At 43.1% G+C, this 22,011-nt stretch overlaps 1 protein-coding gene across 3 annotated transcripts in view; it reads right to left on the bottom strand.

Annotated features, from left to right (window-relative positions):
- Nucleotides 1–541: 541 nt before the first annotated feature.
- LOC140428434 (glucose-induced degradation protein 8 homolog) overlaps nt 542–22,011 on the bottom strand; it is a 56,016-nt gene continuing 34,546 nt past the window's right edge. For all 3 annotated transcript variants that reach the window (XM_072514880.1, XM_072514879.1, XM_072514878.1), the window contains exons 4-5: nt 7,260–7,457; nt 542–3,758 (exon numbers count right to left, since the gene is read on the bottom strand). In XM_072514880.1, coding sequence (XP_072370981.1) covers nt 3,585–3,758; nt 7,260–7,457 — 372 coding nt within the window. In that variant the 3' untranslated portion in view covers nt 542–3,584. The remainder of the gene's footprint in view (nt 3,759–7,259; nt 7,458–22,011) is intronic.

The raw sequence follows: 22,011 nt of genomic DNA, 5'->3' as shown, positions 1-22,011 counted from the left end.
CTGTTGTAGGCATTATACTCCGTATGCTTCACCTTATGTCAATGTCTATGTATTTACGTGTATTTATTGCATGTCTATGTTTTTTTCATACAGGAAACGATCGGCCTGGACTGTACACGGAACAATACTTTTCACGTTACCTTGGTACACGTGACAATAAATCTAAATCTAATCTACATGCAAGTGTAAACTACTGATATAAACCATGGAAATCAAGGGATCTAATTCTACTAAAAACAAGAAAAACAGCATTAGAACGTGAAAGAACTTTAGTATTTAAGATAAGTGGTCAGTCAAATGTAAACAAAACTTTTATTGATTAATGGTTATATCCAAATGGCAAAATATGAAATCTGAAAGAAAAGTTCATTTTATAATATATATTTATTAATAATTAACTTTATTAATGGAAGGTTTTGCCACCAAAAGAAAGTAAAAATGCCTGGTTTTGAAGAAACAATATATATTTCAGTTAATGCTAAAGGCATGTTTCCAATTGTTCATGTTGTATGTTAAAAATAATAGTCCACAACGTACACAGTTTCATAACAATATCTTTCTCCCCAATCACCAATCGAATTGGTGCAGAGAATAAAGCTTTAATTCAGATTTTAAAAAACATACATGTTTCTGCCCCTCTCCATCGCTCCAATGAATCTAAAGCTTTTGTCTCCATTCTCTGGCTAGAAGAGGTATCGAAGTGGAAATCAGCCATTATATGAAGAAATTCCTTCTGACCTCTATCACAAATTGTCTTATCACCAGTTTTTGTGTACGCCCCCTTGTCCTGTTGCCTTGAAGCAGTGTTCTGGACCCAACATATCTCTATTTTTATATCTTGTGCAAAGCACAAAGTCTTCTCTCCAGGGTAAAGAGTCCGTTTCTCCATGAAAAATGAGAACAAGACTAAAAGAATGAAATAGTCGAATGGAGAAAGCAGGAATTTTGAAAACAGAAATATGATGATTGAGAACGCAGAAGAATAAACATCTGAATTAAACAGTTGGAAGAAAAGAATGTTAAAAATCACATTTATGAATTCTGGCTGAGGCCAGTTTAGCTCAATTGGATGGACAGGTTGTTTGTGAGACAAAGCAAGGCCAACAGCACGGGTTTAATTCCTATATCGGCTGAGGTTATTCATGAAGGCCCACCTACTCAACCTTGCCTAGAGTGTGGTGATCCTCAGGTAAAATCACCACCAGTCTGCTCTCCCCCTCAATGGGGAAAGCAGCCTCTGATCATCTAGAACTATGGTAACTTTACTTTAATGTGACATCGTTGATTAATATGTGGAAAAGTTGCCCAGGGTGACAGACAAGTTTCAGAAAATTCAAGAAGAAGCTGGATTTTTTTTGGCAAGGAACTGAGTGATATAAATGATATGCAGACTGTGTGTTTGGGAAGATAGATCATAATTGTCCTTCTGGCATAGTGCATTCTCCAGAGTTCTGATATGTAGTCAGACACAAAAGCTTCGATTTTATACAATGCTAAGTCACTACATTGTACAACACCACTTCAAACAGAAGGTGGTTAGGGCCCAAGTTTTAATTATTTTTTATTATGCCATCCAAATAAGTCTTTATAAAGGGTAATATCCTGTTTATAGACTTGCACATGCCTAATATTTTTGCATTTAGCATTTACCCATTTTTGTGCAGTGCTTATTTAGCTGCAAATTAGTTGCTTTAATTTAAAAACTATTAGAGGACATCACCAGTTCTTGATTTTTAATTAGTTTAGGCCATGGTGTATTAAGGCTAAAACTGTAGTCTCCTGGAGCTTATCCAATTGCCTTATTTTTGCTGAATTTACCAAAAGGACTTTTACATCTATCATACAAGACAGCATTACTACAGGGAAAGGAGAAATTTGCACATGGTTGCACCATCTACAAAATGGAGACGGGTGATGGAGCTAAAGGGCTTTCATATTCATTTGTAATGCGGTCTGTGTAAGCATTACTTACCATATGGTAGTGTAGTAAGCAAAGTGCTTACTGTACTAGGTTAATTATTAATCCCTTTGATATTCATTTCAAAGGTGAAAATGTGCAAACAGTACAAATTTTAGACTAAAGGGGACAATGTGCACTTGCGGGGGAAGATGGTAAATTGTTCAGCAAATGAAGATTTTCAACAAAATCAATTTCAACAACTGCCTTATAGGATCTTGCATTTTCACAACAGGGTTTGCCACGTGCAATGTCTAGGAAACAGAGCTCTCCGTGTTGAGCTAATCTGCTCCTAGTATAAACCTCTAAAGTATCAAATCTATTGTGAGGAATCCTTGAAAACAAGGAGGTGTGGGAGGGAGGTGGGTAAAGAAATCAAAGTTCACATTTATTCCTGTACAAATGTTTTCATCATTCAGGACCAGCATTCATTCCATTTTACCTGTTGCATTTTTAAAGTCGATCTTGGGAATATTTACAAGACAGATGATCACATCTGGAATTTTCCTACGGCTAAACTAACAATAAAAAGTTCTGGAAAATTAAATAAGTACTGTCAACTATTTTGTCTGAAAAGTACCTGACACAAAATCTGCATTCCTAAGCTATAAAACTAATTAAAATTGTTTCAATGGTTTTCCATTGTACATTCCCAAAGTATTCGCTGATATACGCAATGATAAATTAACATCGTAGTATTTCTTTCAATAAAACATATCAATAAGCTCAACACACATTATGCACACACAAAAGTGTTTAAAAGCACATTAGATGAATTTCAAAGTGTAAAGCACTTTTGTATTGGGAAATTATACTTTTTCTGCAAGGAATTGCATTATATACAAATAACTCTCATCTAAGTGAGTCATTGCCACAAAATATACAAAACCTTGAGATTAAATACTATGACTTACAAGCCTGCGGATTTTAGTTTGGTAACAAGGCTATTTAATGAAAATTAACAAACATGTTCTTCCAGCACAGTGGAAAATTTTAATGCGACTGAAAAAAATGTTAAATGAATAGTTAGCTTCCCCTAATTACATTCTCAGTATCCATGTTACATCCACAACTGGATCCAAATAAATGTAATTGTAGTAAGATACCATATTAGCAATAAAGTTGCTGAGGATATTCTATAAGAAATAAAGTATGAGGTTAGTTCCAGATGTAAGATGGATATTAGTAGAGAACAGGCAGACATTTAATAAAGTTGTTTTGAAAATATATAAACATACACTTAAGAACTGTTGGCAAGTGAAGCAAAAAAAACTGCGAATAGAAACTCTGGACAGCAGCCAAATCTAAATACCAAATACCCAGTATTTTCAGTCCAATGTGCGTAGTTGGTAAAGTTATAAGTTACCATAAAAATGAATTTAGGACTGGGGTGAATCTTGCAATCCTTTGACCCTTCAGCAGCCATTTGATGGCGTTCCGATGTAATATGTTGGTGATGCTTTGAACTTCATCCCAGCCTTAAATGTGATTATTCTTAACCATAACGTCATATTCACATGTTCTGTCATTTATTAGTGAACCTATTATAGTCCTGTCTGATATACTGTAACCAGCAAATGTACAACAAGATGCTTCATAATCCTGTTCCAGTCCCATCATACAGCCTTTACTTGGGTTCCTCAATTGCTCCCTTACTGAGGTCTGTCATCTTGGGATATTTAACTTTCTTGTGGTCCAGCTCATTCTGTGCCCATAATAGAAGTTTTAGCAGTTTGGCTAGCTTCGGTGTTGATTCACGATTCTCATAATCCAAAATTGCCTGATTCACTTCACTCCAAACCTGGACAAAAAGAAAACAAATAAATGAGAATGTAGTCAATTAAATTTGACATTCAAATTCAGTGTCTATAAAAAAAATAAGAGACTTCAGTTGGATTCCAGAAGCTCTCTATTCAGGATCACATTTTTACTGACAAACTGAAAAAGTATTAACTTTCAACAGTAACATTTTTCATACAAAATATCTAAGCAAAGACTCTGATCTTGTATTATAAGTCGTCAGCTATTACACCATCGAGTACATGTGGACTCAGTCACTAAGCAGATAATAACTGTTTCATTCTTTGACACACTAAAACCAACTGCTTCAGATTGGTAATTGGAACTGGGATTTTAAAAAATTTGTAATTGTTTTCCTCAATAATGGAAACGAGAATGTGAAAACCTGAAATGTGCAATTTCTAGGGCTACAATTTTGTAGGTGATGTATTAAATACAGGAATAAACCCTTGTTCTATGAAATTGAATTTCATTCCACTGGGACTGTTTGCGCATCTTATACCCTTTTGTAGCTCATTACTGCCCGATTAATATTTTGGAGGCCATGTGTTACATTCACTGAGCCCATGTTGTGGTGGCAATATGCACTTTTACAAGCATGTTGTAGCCTGGAGCTATGGATAGTGATGGTTGAGGTTCCACCTTTCTTTCCATCATATGGCTCACCCTCTTACTGTCTGCCATTGCTGTGTGTTGGAAGGATTGATATTCCTGCTGTTTGGCTGCATTATGAATGTAACTTCCTTGACCAAGTCCTGGGGTGGGATTCGAACCCAAAGCTTTTGGCTTAGAGGCAGGAATGCTCCCCCAATTCAACCACAAGACCTCCTGTAATAGTGTTACAAGGTAAATTTCCAATTATATTGTCTAAAGTTGTAGGTTTAGCAAACAAATTATCTAAAATTAATGGCTGATGTAATTTTAAAAGTACATGGTAGGTTGGGGACAGAGGGGGAAGGGTAATGGGTGCTGTATGCTAATCATTTTGTCTTCCCTTTTAACTGCCAAGATGCATAAATTGCTAATTCTATATAATATGCCTTGAAATGAAAAGGCCCAAATGCTCTCTTTTACAATAAAAATAAGCAAGAAGAAAAAAACCAAACCACGAGGTACAGGATAGACAGACTCGGGGCCAAATGTTTGCAGAGTTGGGCCAACTTCAAAGGCCTTTAAAATAGAGGCACCCAATTCCAGAACACGTACCCCCATTTTCCAGCGCTGACAATTTTTACAGGCATGAGGTGCACTCCCGACATGGCTGGCTCCATTGCAGGGACAGGCATCTCATAATCTCTGAAATAATGTATTTCACCTCAAAGATACCAATCAAGCAAACAGTCCAATGGCACTGGTGAAAATTGAGCTAATGCAGTAGTGAGTCTTGGCAAAGATAGATGAAACGAAGAGATCTCATAACCAACGAACCAGGGTAGCACAGTGGTTAGCACTGTTGCTTCACAGCGTCCGGCTCCATCGCCCAAGCCAACCAGTTCCAGTAAAGGTAAAACACTGGCATCCAACTGACACTGTGGAAAATTGTCTAAGCATGCCCTGCCACAACAAGCAGGACAAATGTTATCCAGTCTATCCTTGATCATCAGCAAAGCGATGCAAAGCATCACTGACTGCGGTGTCAAGCTGCACTTGCACAGCAATAACCTGTTAACTGACACTCCCTTCGAGTTCCCCCAGGCCCACTCGGCGCCTGACCTCACTATCCCCCCTGGTTCGAATATGTACAAGAGAGCTGGGCAGCACAGTAGCACTGTTGCTTCACAGCTCCAGGATCCCAGGTTCGATTCCTGGCTTGGGTCACTATCTATGTGCAGTCTGCACGTTCTCCCTGTGTCTGCGGGGGTTTCCTCTGGGGGCTCCGGTTTCCTCCCACAAGTCCCGAAAGATGTGCTGTTAGGTAATTTGGACATTCTGAATTCTCTCTCTGTGTACCAGAACAGGTGCCGGAATGAGGCGACTAGGGGCTTTTCACAGTAACTTCGTTGCAGTGTTAATATAAGCCTACTTGTGACAATAAAGATTATTATTATGAGGGGAAGCGAGAGTGACTACCCTTAATATCAAAGCAAAACTTGTCTTGTGTGTGGCATCAAGGAGCCTTGGCAAAACTAAAGTAATTGGGAAATTGGTTGGAGTTCTACCCAGCACAAAGGAAGATATTACTGGTCATTGGAAGCCAATCTGCTCTGTCCCAGGACTTTGCTGCACGAGTTCATCGGCGTTGTGTCCTAGGCCCAAACATCTTCAGCTTCTCCACCAATGATCTTCCTTCCATCATAAGGCCACAAGATCGCTGGTGATCGCAGAATGTTCAGCACCATTCGCAGCTCCACAGATAATGAAGTAGTCCATGTAGAGGGACAAGTAGTATTGAGGAAGCAGGGAGGCTACAGAAAGACTTGGACTGGCGAGGAGAGTGGGCAAAGAAGTGGCAGATGGAATACAATGTGGAAAAGTGTGAGGTTAAGCACTTTGGTAGGAAGAATGGAGGCACAGACTATTTTCTAAATGGGAAAAGGCTTAGGAAACCAGAAGCACAAAGGAACTTAGGAGTCCTAGTTCAAGATTGTCTAAACATTAACGTGGAAGTTCAGTTAGCAGTTCGATAGGCAAATGGAATGATGTTACTATGGTATTATACTGCGTTGGAGCTGCTTTCTTATGCTGGTGATGTTGATACTGTTTTTTAAATCAATGAAAATTTAAAAATAAAAATATTTTTTTTTATTATCCTGGGAGGTGGAGGGCTCAACTACAACCCACTTCTGCTAAAAACTACAAAAATATGGTGGACAGAGCCCCTTTAAAAGAGACAGGTCTGTTGATTCAAGATTGAAAGCATTTCCCAACTTGAGCTTCCCACCTCATTGGCAAAAATTCAGCCTGGGAAGTCAATCAAAATATTCAGGAAACATACTATAATTAATGCAAAAAGCGATTCATCATTTGTATGCTTACACCAACCATGAAAAATCAATTTAAACACCATCAGTTTGGAATTTTATTGGTAGACTTTTTCCCAAATATATTTCCAACAAGATTATAGGGGGCCCTTTTAGCTCAGTGGGCTAGACAGCTGGTTTGTGATGCAGAATAAAGCTAGCCGTCCGGGTGCAATTCCTGTACTGGCTGAGGTTATTCTTGAAGGCTCGCCTCAGTCTTACCCCTTGCCTGAGGTGTGGTGATCCTCAGGTTAAACCACCACCAGTCAGCTCTGCCCCTCAAAGGGGAAAGCAGCCTATGGTCATCTGGGACTATGGCGGCTTTACCTTTAGGTTATTGTATGCAAAATCATACCTATATCCAACATGCAATGTGATAATTTAATGTAAGGTTTTACTAGATATTTTAATTGCACAAGAGGAAGGAAATTAAACATCTTGGTGTACTTAACACACATTTCCTGCAATAAGTTGATCTCAATATAGCCAACATATCTTTCTATTAACAATGATGAATGATTTGATACTGAATTTTAAGTTACCTTTTGCCTCTGCATCATATTAAGCAGATCCCCAAACGGTGAGTCTTCTGGATTATCGAAAGCTAGTAGGGCCAGTGTACGCTCCATCTCAGTCAGGCACTCTCGACTCTCCTCACCTTGCTCAGCAAGCTGAGTCTGGGCAAACTCCAAAGCTGCTTCTGTCTCACGCTGGCGAATCAACTCGATCAAATGCTGTTGCTGTAGAAAGCACATTTATTAGCATCAGCCTAATTATGCAACAATGCAGCTGATAATGTTATTGATACAGTTGTTCAGCAGGGATCTCGTGGTTAAGGATGCCCTAGGAAGTAGCAATCACAGTATGATAGAATTTAGCATTCAGCTTAAGTGAGGGAAAATTGGGACTGAAATATCAAGTGTTAAACTTAAAGAAGGAGAATTACAAAAGCATGAGAATGAAATTAGCCAAAATGGGCTGGTCATTAAGATTAGTAAGTAAAGACAAGAGTTGAGTAGTGGCAGACATTTAGGGAGCTAATTCATGATTCCTAGCAAAAATACAATCCAATGAGGAGGAAAGAGGTAGAACCTACCATGGTAACCAAGGAAGTTAAGGAGGGTAGTAAGTTGAAAGGGAAAAATTATAAGATGGCAAAGATTAGTGATAGGCCAGAAGAGTGGGATAGATTCAGAATGCAGCGAAGATGGACTAAAAAAAAAATCAGGAAAGAGAAAATAAACTATGAGGGCAAGCTAGCAAGAAACATAAGCACAGGCAATAAGAGCTTGAAATATATTAAAAGCAAGAAAAGAAAAAGAAAACTTTGTTCTGTGATCAGGTTGAAATGGGGAAAGATCCTATTAAATTCTGTACACTGTGTCTCCTGATGATTTCCCCCCTCAAATCCAGACCTGGGTTAGAAACATAGAACACAGAAGCAAGAGGAGGCCATTCGGGCCTTTGAACCTGCTGCACCATTCATTATCATGGCTGACCTTTACGTTCAATATCCTGATCCCGCCTTCCCCCATATCCCTTTAGCCCCAAGAGCTACATCTAATTCCGTCTTTAAATTACACAACGTTTGGCCTCAACTACTTTCTTGGTAGTGAATTCCAGAGATTCACCACTCTCTGGGTGAAGAAATTTCTCCTTGCCTCAGTCCTAAAAGGTTTACCCCTTATACCCAAACTATGACCCCTAGTTCGGGACACCCCATCATCAGGAACATTCTTTCTGAATCTACCCTGTCTAATTCTGTCAGAATTTTATAAATTTCTATGAGATCCCCTCTCACTCTTCTAAACTCCAATGAATATAATCTAAACCGATTTAGCATCTCCTCATATGACAGTCCCGTCATCGCTGGAATCAGCCTGGTAAACCTTCGCTGCACTCTCTCCATAGCAAGAACATCATTCCTCAGATAAGGACACCAAAACTGCACACCATACTCCAGGTGTGGCCTCACCAATGCCCTATACAATTGCAGTAAAATATCTCTATTCCTATACTCAAATCATCTCGCAAAGACGACCAACATACCATTTGCCTTCTTTACTGCCTGCTGTACCTACACGCTTACTTTCAGCGGCTGATGCACAAGGACACCAAGGTCTCGCTGAGTATCCACCTCTTTCAATTTACACCCATTCAAATAATAATGTCTTCCTATTTTTGCTACCTAAGCGGATAACCTCAGTTATCCACCTTATACTGTATCTACCATGCATGTGCCCACTCACAGCCTGTCCAAGTCCCACTGAAGCATCTCTGCATCTTCCTCACAGCTTACCCTCCCACCCAACTTTGTATAATCTGTAAATTTGAAGATAATACATTTAGTTCCCTCATCCAAATCATTAATATATAATGTGAACAGTTGGGGTCCTAGCACAGGTCTCGGTGGTACCCCCGTAGTCACTGCCTGCCGATCAGAAAAAGACCCATTTGTTCCAACGCTTTGCTTCCCGTCTGCTAACCAGCTTTCTATCCATCTCAAGACACCAACTGTAATCCCATGCGTTTTAACTTTACATATTAATCTGCTATGTGAGATCTTGTCAAAAGCCTTCTGAAAGTCTAAATAAACTACATCCTCCGGGTCTCCCTGGTCAACTCTATTCATTACATCTTCAAAGAATTCTAGTAGATTTTTCAAGCATGATTTTCTTTTCATAAATTCATGCTGACTTTGTCTGATTACACCACTGCTCTCCAAATGCTGTGCCATGAAGTCCTTGATAATGGACTCCAGCATCTTCCCGACTACCGACGTTATGCTCACTGGTCTAGTTTCCGGCTTTCTTTCCACCTGCTTTTTTGAATAGCGGGTTAAAAGATTAAACATTGCAGAGAAATGCTAGACTTATGCATGTGCGATGTTGACAGAATTTACTTGCAAAATATCGGAGAGGCTAATGGTGGACATATTATTTCTGAGTAAAAGGTAGGGTAACTTCAAATTAGGAGCAGATGCAGTTATATGTTGATGTTCAAAAATTACTTTCCAATTTGTGCTTCGCCATTAGCTTTATGTGAGTCGAATTGCACTGTCTAACTCACTTTTGACATGCATTACACATTATGACGTTGCTGTTTTTTTGTGTGGTGGATGTGAACCAGTCTTGCCTCACGATATTTCTAGCTGGTCTGCAAATCAACCTCTCTGGCACTGAAAATTATTTATTACAAGTGTAGAAACACATCTTTTCAGGTTTTGAATTTTAAGATGATATATATATATTTTAAATTAAGTTTCCTTTATCTTTTCCTTCATCTCTTTTTTCTATTGCAAGGAAAAAAAGTGGTTTTAAGGGATTTATATTTATATTGATACACATTAGAAATAAGGTATAGTTTTAAATAGGTTTCATTTAATGTATGTGCCTGAAAGGCTAAAGCCTATAGTCAAATCGACGCTGGACTAAGGTGTTTGTATGCGTGCTTAGAGAGGGCTACAGCATGAAGACAAAAAGGCATAAGTATGTGGGTGTTGCTTAGTAACTAGGGCCTTCTAAGGTAGAGAAGCTTTTTAGGTTTTAGTTTTAGCTAAATCTGTGGGAAGTTGGAACCTCTCTCAACTCTGCCAGGAGAAGCTGGAAAGGACAAGGGACAAGAGACAAAAGATTTTTTTATAAAGATGCAAGCTTCCGAAGGAACAAGATACAATATCCAGATAACCAGGGAATTGGGCCAAAAAACCCGAGGTTAAGAGAACAAAGACCAAAGTCGTTCAGAAGAATTCAAGGAAGGTTAAACAAAGCGTTCTGAATTAGAGATAATTGCAGTAACTAGATTTAAAGCTTTTAAAAAATTCATTTACGGGATGTAGGCGTCGCTGGTTAGCCAGCATTTGTTGGCCATCCCTCGTTGCCCTTCAGAAGATGGTGGTGAGCTGCCTTCTTGAACTGCTGCAGTCCCCGAAGTGTAATACACCCAGTGTTGTTAGGGAGGGAGTTCCAGAATTTTACCAAAGTTTTAGTATATTAACGGTGATATATTTCCATGTCAGGGTGGTGAGTCACTTTGGGGGGTTGGGGGGGGGGGGGAAAAGAGGAGAACCTCTAGGTGGTGGGGTTCCCAGATATCTGCTGCTCTTGACCTTCTCAATGGTAGTGGTCGTGGGTTTGGAAAGTATTGTCGAAGGAACTTTGCAAGTTACTGCAGTGCATCTTGGTAGATGGCACACATGACTGCCACTGTTCCTCGGTGGAGGGTTTGAATGTTTGTGGAAGGGAGAGCAATCAAGTGGGCTGCGTTGTCCTGGATGGTGTCGAGCTTCTTGAGAGTTGTTGGAGTTGCACTCATCCAGGCAAGTGGACAGTATTCCATTACACTTCTGACTTGTGCCTTGTAGATGGTGGACCGGCTTTTAAGCTACGGCTATTTGATACCATACTCGGCCAAATGCTGCCTTGATGCCAAGGGCAGTCACACTCACCTCACCTCTGGCATTCAGCTCTTGTTTGAACCAAGGCTGTAATGAGGTCAGGAGCCGAGTGACCCTGGCGGCGAACAAACGGAGTGTCTGTGGGCAGGTTAAGTAGCACTGTTGATAACTCCTTTTATCACTTTGCTAATGATCGAGTGTAGACTGATAGGGCAGTAATTCTCTGGATTGGACTGGTCCTGTTTCCTTTGTACAGGACACTCCTGGGTAATTTTTCCACATTGCCAGGTAGATGCTAGTGTTGTAGCTTGGCTAGAGGCGCGGCAAGTTCTGGAACCGAGGTTTTCAGCACGATTGCCGGAATATTGCCAGGGCCCATAGCCTTAGCAGTATCCAGTACCTTCAGCCGTTTCTTGATATCACGCGGAGTGAATCGTATTGACTGAAGACTGATGTTGGGGAATACCGGAAGAGACTGAGATGGATCATCCACTCAGCGCTTCTGGCTGAAGGTTGTTGCGAATGCCTCAGCCTTGTCTTTTGCACATATGTGCTGGGCTCCTCCATCATTGAGGATGGGGATATTTGTGGAGCCTCCTCCTCCAGGGAGTTATTTAATTGTCCACCACCATTCACAGCTGGATGTGGCCTACCATGAGGTTGCAGACTGGCTGAATATAATTCTGCTTCCGATGGCCCATAGCACCTCATGGATGCCCAGTTGCTAGATCTGTTTGAAGTTTATCCTGTTTAGCATGGTGGTAGTGCCACACAACATGAAGGGTATCTGAAGGGCACCTAAGGGTGCCTGGAACTCACTACCGGAGGAGGTAGTGGAAGCAGGGACGATAGGGACATTTAAGGGGCATCTTGACAAATATATGAATAGGATGGGAATAGAAGGATACGGACCCAGGAAGTGTAGAAGATTGTAGTTTAGTCGGGCAGTATGGTCGGCATGGGCTTGGAGGGCCGAAGGGCCTGTTCCTGTGCTGTACATTTCTTTGTTCTTTGTTTGTTCTAATATGAAGACAGGACTGTCTCTACAAGGACTGCATGGTGGTCACTTCTACTGTTACGGTCATCTGCAGCAGGAAGGTTGGTTAGATGAAGTGGAGTATGTTTTCCCCTCTGTTGATTCCGTCACCACCTGCTACAGTCCCAAAATAGCAGCCAAGTCCTTTAGGACCTGGCCAGCTCGGCTATGGTGGTACTACCGAGTGGGACAGCAGACCTCAAAAGTAGATGGAATGCTTTAGATCATTTTAATACTGTCTGGGAACTGAGTTAAAGCAATTGTGCACAGTTTGCACAGCAGTCAAGAGAAAGAAATCCTAAAGGAGTTTGTGTAAAACCCTGGACTGGATTTTCTGTTAAAAGTGGAGTGAAAACTTGGTTTAAAGATGCCATTTTGAAAACTTATCTGGATTTCAGTCTGCAAGTGCCATCTCCAAGTCTCTAATTCTTTACTGCACTCCCAATCTAAGCACCCGTCCTCAGCCTTACTGTTCCTTACTGTTCAACGGACGATGAGAAACAACACCTAATCTTTCGATGAGGCATTTTATAGCATTCTGTACTCAGCAGTTCAACAACTGAAAATCAAGGCCTCTGCACAGCATCTACCCCAACATTTTTTTGTCTATAGGATCAATTGACCATGATCCTGTCTTTCCTATTTACAAGTCCTCTAGACATCTCTTATTTAAATTTTTGTTTACCTTGCACCATCAACACTTCAATTATTTAATTTCTCCTGTCTTTCTGTACTCTAATATGCACTTTCCATTTTGTTCTTCGCCCAAGCCCTGCTTCCACTTTCCCTGCCTCTATTTACTTAAAACCTACTCTACTTCTAACCTTTCGCAGTTCTGACAAAAGGTCACCAATCTGATAAATGAATTTCTTCTCTCTATAAACTCTGCCACATTAGCCAACAAATTTCCAGAATTTTCTGTTTTATTTCAAACTTCCTGCATCCACAGCATTTTGCAATCTTTAAAAAAACATGCCTTGGATAGCTACAAACGAGAAAAGGTTTGTTTAGGTTATATCCCATGGTAGCCAATATTGTGAACAGTTCTCTTTCGGGTGTTGACTCTCCTCTGACCATTACACCGTTCCTCAAAACACCAATCCTCAATCCCACTGTCCTCCCAAACTACTATGCCCACGTCCCTTTCCCTTCTGAGATGATTTCACCTCCCACTCATAAATTGAGGTCTGAAGGCATGATGCTTTATTCACTTGAAGACAAAACAGATCAAAAAAGCTTGCATTTGTATACCATCTTTCATGACACACATTTGTATACTATCTTTCATGACTACAGGATGTCCGATTGTTCTTTTCAAACAATTAACTTCATTCAATATAGAAGTGTAGGAAATGCAGGGGTCAATTTACATAAAGTAAGCTCCCATGAACAGCGATGTGAAAACCTATTAATTGGTTTTAGTTATATTTCTAAAAGGATAAATATGGGTCAAGACACTGGGGATAAATCCCCTGCTGTCCTTCGAAATGTCATCATTGGATTTTGAGTGAGGTCACTCCTTTAATCTACCTCTGACCGAACTTTGGTCATCTAACCCAATATCTCCATCAATGTCTTGGTGATCAACTTTACTTTATACGGTTCCCTTGAAGCCCTTTGAGGTGTTTTATTCTGTTAAAAATGATAAATAAGCAGACTTCCGGTGGCGGCTATGAGGGAGTAAGTCGCACATTTGGTGGCTCTCGATCCGGTTGGACTTTCCCCCCGACTTTTTTGTACTTTTGAGCGCTGGATCTGAAGGCATAGGCACTCAGGCACTGACTCCAGATATAGGTGTATGGAATTAAGGAACAGAAAGAATTGCAAACAGTTGAAGAAGTGGGCAAACAAGGGCAGTGTAGAAGCTGCTGCTGAAGACAATATGGGCGATGTCCGGACCCCGGTGCAGACAGCCCAGCCAACAACGGAGCATCTGCTGAAGGTCATCCAAGGCTTCACCGCGCTGAAACGGGACAGTTTAGACCCAATTCAGAACGAAATAGAGCACCTGGAGCACAGGCTGGATGCCCAGGATCAGACGATCCAGAGGCTGGAAAAGGCGCTGGAGGAGCAGGAGGATCACCAAACGATGGTGGAGATGGAGAGGCTGAAAGACCAACAAAAAAGGCTTCTCGAAAAGGTGGAGGGCCTGGAAAATAGGTCCTGTCGGCAGAATTTGAGAATCGTTGGTCTCCCGGAGGGGGCTGAGGGAGAGGATGCCGCGGCGTATGTGGCAGCCATGTTCCAGAAGCTGTTGGGGGATGATGTCTTCCCTCGCCCGTTAGAGATGGACAGGGCACACATAGCATTGGTGAGGCAGCCGCGAGCCCCCCCCCCCCCCCCCCCTCTCCCCCCCCCCCCTCTCCCCGAGCGTTGGTGGTCAGGTTCCACAGGTTCCTGGACAAGGAGCGGGTGCTACAGTGGGCCAAGCGTACGCAAAGCTGCCATTGGAACAATAGTGTCTTGTGCATCTACCAGGACCTGGGGGTGGAGGTAGCCAGAAGGAGGGCAGGCTACAGGCAGGTCAAAGAGATTCTGTTTAAGAAGGTGAAGTCTGGGCTGCTGTACCCGGCGCACCTTTGGGTCACGTACGAGGGACGGCACCATTACTTTGAAGAGCCCGAGGTCGCGATGGACTTCGCCAAGAGAGAAGAGCTGGTGCCGAACTGGACACTAAAACCAGGGGGTCTCGATTTTGGTTAACAAACGGGTGCAATTCGAGGTGGGTAGTGCAATCTCAGATGGGGGAGTCATGGTGAGTGGTAAGCTCGAAGGGATGAGGGTAGTTTTGGTCAATGTACATGCCCCAAATTGGGACGATGTGGATTTTATTAAGAGACTGCTGGGGAAGATACCTGACCTGGGCTTGCACAAGCTGATTATGGGAGGTGATTTTAACACAGTCCTTGACCCTGGCCTAGACTGGTAGTGTTCAAAACCGGGTAAGGTGCAGGCAATGGCAAAAGAACTGAGGGGAGCAAATGGGGGGGGGGGGGGGGCTGATCCATGGAGGGCTAGTCGGCCGACGGGGAAGGAGTTCTCGTTCTATTCACATGTTCATAAGGTGTATTCCCAAATCGATTTTTTCATCATGAGCAGGGATTTGCTGGCGGGGGTGACAGACGTAGAATATTCGGCGATCGCTATTTCGGACCATGCTCCACATTGGGTTGATCTGCAGGTCTGCAAGGAAAGTTTTCAGCGCCCTTAATGGGGGCTAGAGGTCGGTTTGTTGGCGGACGAGGCAGTGTGAGAGAGGGTGAGGAAATGTATGCAAAACTACCTGCAGGTCAATGACACAGTGGAAGTCTCAGCTGCTGTGCTCTCTGGGAGGCGTTGAAGGGGAGCTGATCTCGATTCGAGCACAAAAGGGACAGGACGGACAGGGCAGAAACGGACCGACTGGTAAAGGAGATCTTACAGGTAGACAGGAGATATGCGGAGACCCCGAGGGCAGAGCTATTAAGGGAACGACGAAGGCTACAGGCTGTGTTTGGGGTGTTGTCCACAGGTAAGGCTGTGGAGCAGCTTAGGAAGGCGAGGGGTGCAATCTATGAGCACGGGGAGAAAGCCAGTAGAATGCTGGCACAGCAACTGAGGAAGAGGGAGGCGGCCAGGGAAATAGGGAAGGTAGTTGACGGGGGGGGGGGACGGGGGACACTTGATAGGGGATCCAGCAGGGCTGAACAAGGTGTTCAGGGACTTTTATAGTAAGCTTTATACCTCGGAACCCCCTGTGAGGCCGGAGGGGGTGAGGCGCTTTCTGGGTGGACTGACCTTCCCAAAAGTGGGTAGGGGGTTGGTGGGCGGGCTGGGGGCCCCGATTAGGACCAAAGAAATATTGGGGGGCTTGAGGGCCATGCAATCGGGTAAAGCCCCAGGGCCGGATGGGTATTCGGTGGAGTTTTATAAAAAGTTCTCTGAGATAGTGGGGCCGGTGCTGGTTAGGGTTTTTAACGAGGCAAGAGACAGAGGGGTTTTACCCCCGACGATGTCACATGCCACCATCTCCCTGATATTGAAACGGGACAAAGACCCGGAGGCATGTGGGTCCTATAGGCCGATCTCTCTGCTCAATGTAGATGCTAAAATACTGGCCAAGCTCTTGGCGGCTAGGATGGAGGACTGTGTGCCGGACATTATTATGGAAGATCAAATGTGTTCGTCAAGGGCGGGCAGTTGGTGGCCAACCTAAGAAGGCTGCTGAATGTGATCATGATGCCCCCGGAGAGTAGGGAAGCAGAGGTAGTTGTGGCAATGGATGCCAAGAAGGCTTTCGACCGGGTTAAAGAGAGTTTTGTTGTATGCCGACGACCTGCTCTTATACATCACGGATCCAGTGGCTGGGATATTGAAATCATGGGAATCCTGAGGGAATTTGGCCGGTTCTCCGAGTACAAACTGAATATGGCAAAAAGTGAGTTGTTTGTAGTCCAGGCGAGGGGCCAGGAGGGTCGGCTGAGGGGGCTGGCCTTTAGGTTAGTAGGGGACAGTTTTAGATACTTAGGGATACAGGTGGCGCAGGACTGGGGTCGGTTGCACAAGTTGAACTTATCTCGGTTGGTGGAGCAAATGAGGGTCAAGTTCCAGAGGTGGGATGCGCTCCCACTGACACTGGCAGGAGAGTGCAGACGGTTAAAATGACGATCCTCCCGAGATTCCTGTTCGTATTCCAGTGTCTCCCTCTTTTCATTCCGCGGTCTTTTTTCAAGAAGGTCAATAAAATGATTATGGGATTTGTGTGGGTGGGAAAGTCCCCGCAGGTGAGGAGATTGATGCTCGAGGGGAACCGAGGGGAAGGGGGACTGGCGCTGCCAAACTTTAGTAATTACTACTGGGCAGCCAACATAGCTATGATAAGGAAGTGGATGGTGGGTGCGGGGTCGGATGGAGGCCGCTTCGTGCAGGGGCACCAGTTTGGCAGCCCTGGATACAGCACCCCTGCTGCTCCTGCCAGCACGGTACCCCACCAGCCCTACAGTGGTGGCGACCTTGCAGATCTGGGGCCAATGGAGAAGGCATGTGGGGGAAGTGAAAGCATCAGTTTGGTCCCCAATTTACGACAATCACAGGTTTGCCCCGGGGAATATGGACGGTGGGTTCCGAGCATGGTGGAGGGCTGGGATTGAGAGGATGGGGGATCTGTTCTTGGAAGGGAGCTTCCCGAGCATGAGGGCGTTAGAGGAGAAATTTAGGCTGGCGAGAGGGAATGATTTCAGGTACTTGCAGGTGCGGGACTTTCTACGCAGGCAGATTTCATCCTTCCCACGCCTGCCACTTGTGGGGGTCCAGGACAGGGTAGTGTGCAGTGGATGGGCGGGGAAGGGGATGGTCTCGGACATATACAAAGAACTTATGGGGGCAGAGGAGTCGCAGACCGAGGAGCTGAAGCTTAAGTGGGAAGAGGAGCTCGGAGGTGAGATAGAAGAGGGCTTATGTGCGGTGGCTTTGAGCAGGGTAAACGCAACCGCAACATGCGCTAGGCTCAGCCTGATTCAATTTAAGGTCGTCCACCGGGCCCACATGACAGTGGCCCGGATGAGTGAATTCTTTGGATTAGAGGACAGGTGCGCCAGATGTTCGGGAGGACCAGCGAACCATGTCCACATGTTCTGGGCATGTCCAAAACTCAGGGGGTAGTGGCAGGGATTCGCGGACGTTATGCCCCGGGTACTGAAAACAAGGGTGGCGATGAGTCCAGAGGTGGCAATTTTGGGGGGTTCGGTGGACCCAGGAGTCCAGGAGGAGAGAGAGGCTGATGTTTTGGCCTTTGCTTCCCTGGTAGCCCGGTGACAAATTCTGCTGGCATGGAGGGACGCAAAGCCCCCGAAGTCGGAGGCCTGGCTATCGGATATGGAGAGCTTTCTCGGTCTGGAGAAAATTAAGTCCGCTCTGAGAGGGGCACTGTCAGGGTTTGCCGGGAGGTGGCAACCATTTATCGACTTCTTCGCGGAAAATTAATCGTCAGCGGGTGGGGGGCAACGTAGATTAGGGGGGTAGTTAGGCGGATCCTTGTAGGAGGGGAGCTGGTTTTTGCACTATGTTGATTGTTCTATGCACACTGTTTCGTATTGTTGTTGTTTACTATGCCAAAATGCCTCAATAAAATTGTTTATTAAAAAAAAAGCTAAATAAATACTTTGTTGTTGTAATTATCTGTCCCCATAGATTTCACTGCAAATTAGCTGTACAGGTACTTGCACTTTTCTATCATAGATGCACAATTCTATTTATATGATAACCATCTGAACTATAGGCAGTGATCTTTGAAAACTACTGATGCAAAGAATCATATTTCAGTAATGCTTCAGTCCATTAGCATAACAGTTCAAGTAGCAAAATTGTACAGGTCCATAGAGCGGTGAGAGGTAAATCAAGTTTGGAATAAAATACATAATTTATTGCATCTGACCCAATAAATATAACATTTAATATGCACACATACGCATTTGAATTGAAGTACACTGTGATTTGGCAATGTAGTAACTGGCTAATTTTTATGAGCATAAATAAAAGTCAGTAAAATTTACAAAAATACAAATCCAACCCGTTCATGTCAAAGCAAAAAATGTTATAGCCATAGGTGTGTTATAGTTCACTCAGGGAGTCAGAGTTGCTGTAGCAACATGCCCTTTTAAGTGTATGCTGTAGTCTGATTCTATGGATGGTGAGGGTAGAGACTCCAACATTCTTTCTATCACATACGGACCAGGAATCGCTCCCGCTCTTACCAACTGTGATTGGAGTGTGCTGAAAAGATTTATAAGGTGATACACAACCTGTTTAGCCGCAGTGCATTCACCTTCCTTGGCCATCAAAGACCACTGCATCACAGCACGATGGCGCAGTGGGTTAGCCCTGCAGCCTCACGGCACCGAGGTCCCAGGTTCGATCCCGGCACTGGGTCACTGTCCGTGTGGAGTTTGCACATTCTCCCCGTGTTAGCGTGGGTTTCGCCCCCACAACCCAAAGATGTGCAGGCTAGGTGGATTGGCCACGCTAAATATTGCATAAATTGCCCCTTCATTGGAAAAAAATGCATTGGGTACACTAAATTTTTTATTATTTAAAAAAAATAAATAAATAAAGACCACTGCATCACAAGTAATCCCTGTAACCTGACAAAATGTTTTAATTGTTCACCCTAATTTTTTTTGCAGCAAGAAGCTAGCTGTTTATACTGTGGTACAGTAATATGTAGAAATAAATGCATGATGCATCTGTAAAGTTTCCACCAATCATGATGACTCAAAGTTCAAATGTTATGTTCAAAACAAAAATATGGATCAGATTTGTCGGAATTTCAGCGCACCACACACGCTTCAATGAAGTGCAATAAATTTCATCTATTTTTGAAAAAGGTTTACAGTTTTAAAATATTTAATCTAAAACACATTAAAATTCCACAGAAAAAATAGTTAAAAGTTAAAATGTGAACAAAAAGTCGGTGCAAAATAGATCAAACATTCATATGTCAAGTTATAACATGCATAACATTTCTCTCCACAACATCTCAATATGTCTTGAACTCCAACATCAAAACACTGCCACCTACTTTGCCATTCATCCTTACAATTACCAAACCATGAAGATTGCTGGCAGATGGCACACAAACACAAAGAAATAGATGGATGCTGCTCAAACTTGCCTGCAAATTGTTCAGTTGCCAGAGAACGCATGATCCCAGAGGTGAAGGATAATGTAATAAATTAATGCTACCCCTCTGCAAACATTTAACATTAATGCACCATTAGATAATTACAGTAATTAAGGACAATGATTTACCGAACACACGTCACATGAATGAAATCAGATTTCAATGAAAAACAAAACAGAAGTTTACCAACGTTGCTGCCAACCACTTCAGTAAGTATTTATTTTATTCCCATTCAATTTAATTATTGCCTTTCTCCAATTACATAATGCAACGTTTTACCTTGATTTGCTCAGACAGACCAGAAGGAATTGCCCAGTTTCTTTTTGGTGATGAACTTGGGACAGGTTTAAGGGCCTGAATGGCCTACTTTTGTTCCTATCTTACCAACCTAGGTCAATTCATCTTTACACTCTGATTAAAGGAGACCATATGACATAGGAGAAGTAGGCCATTCGGTCCATCGGGTTTGCTCTGCTATTCAATGAGATCATGGCTAATCTGATGTGATAATCCTCAACTCCACTTTCCTGCTTTACCCCCGTAACCCTGGATTCCCTCACTGATTAAAAATTTGTCCATCTCAGTCTTGAACATACTTAATGACCCAGCCTTTACAGTCCTCTGTGCTAAATAATTCCACTGATTCACTACCCTCTGATATGAAATCTATTGAAGCTTCTCTGGACTGCTTCCAATGCCAATATATCTTTCCTTGGGTAAATCTAGTAATAAACAAAGACCACTGCATTTTTGCAGGACAAGGGTGCAGGTCTCAGATAAACTATATTATTTTACTTGCCTTGCTGCAATTTGGCTCCCATCCAACAAGGTTATGGGTAACTTGCATTGATATAGCACCTTTTAATGTAATAAAACAACAGCCGTATAGGGAGATATTATGGCAGATGACCACAGGTTTAGTCAAAGAGCTAGGTTTCAAGGAGCTTCGGCATCTAAAGGCATGGTCACATGTCATGGAGTAATTAAAACTGGGTGTGCTCAAGAGGGCAGAATTAGAGGAACTGCTGGTGGTGATCGCAGAGACTGAGCGGAGCTAGGCCATGGAGGGATTTGAAAACAAGGATGACAATTTTAACAATCCAGCTCTGATTAACCAGGAGCCAATGTGGGCCAGTGAGCAGAGGTGATCGGCAATGTTGCATGTAAATTTTCTTTGTACTGTCCAGGATACAAACGCCTCCGGCACTACTCTTTTTGTCAGAGGTAGCTTACTTTTAAGACTCACTGGAAATTTCACACTGAAAACTTCATGAAAGTTGTGAATAGCCAGTTTGTTTCAAGGTGCCATGCATTTTAGGTTGCTAGCAGCCTTAGGGGAAATATTAACTCTTTTCACCAATCCCATTCTGCTTCTCCAGCACCCACCCATCCCAGTCACCCTCTCCTCCAGTTTTCCCCCCCGTCCCAGTCTCCATCTCTCCCAGATTCCACCCGTCCCAGCCTCCCTCTCCCCCAGGTCCCCCAGTTTCTCTCTCCTCCAGCTCATCCCATTCTGCCCCTTTCCTAGAACTCCCATCGGTCCCATTTTGCCATCTTCTCCAGCTCCCACCCATCCCATTCTGCCCCTTTCCTCAAACTTCCACCTGTCTCATTTTGCCCATCTCTTCCAGCTCCTACCTAACCCATTCTGCCCCTCTCCTCCAGCGCTGTCCCCTCAAAGTCTGCCTCTCCTTCAGCTGCCACCCGCCCCAGTCTTCATCTCACCCAGGTCCCAGTTTCCTCTCCTCCAGCTCCCACGTGTCCCAGTCTATGTTCACTCACCAATATCTCATTCTAATATTCTGATGACTAGTTGCAGTCTTCTTTTTGCGCATCCCATTAAAACCCTTCTCCTATTAGTCCCATTCCACCTCCCCTTATGCAGCCCAAACCTTTCCTGACACAGGGTTCACATTTTAAGATGATGAAATGCAAAAGAAACAGAGAGGATGAAACAAACTTAAATATTGGAATAGCAGTTTAAAACCCCATTTATCTCATCAAACAATGAAATTAAACTCTCAATCATTTACATGTTGATCAGGCCGCCCATCAGTCTTCTCTGCTCCAACAAAAACAAACCAAGCCTATCCAACCACTCTTCATAACTTAAATGTTCATTCATCCAGACAGCTTCAATTAATCTGAAGTTTCCAGGTTGGTATACGTTACAAGTCAGTGGTAAAGGTAGGTTTTCTTTGGTCA

The sequence above is a fragment of the Scyliorhinus torazame genome, chromosome 8 (genome assembly GCF_047496885.1).
Source record: "Scyliorhinus torazame isolate Kashiwa2021f chromosome 8, sScyTor2.1, whole genome shotgun sequence".
NCBI lineage: Eukaryota > Metazoa > Chordata > Chondrichthyes > Carcharhiniformes > Scyliorhinidae > Scyliorhinus > Scyliorhinus torazame.
This window is presented reverse-complemented; position numbering and strand designations above follow the sequence as displayed.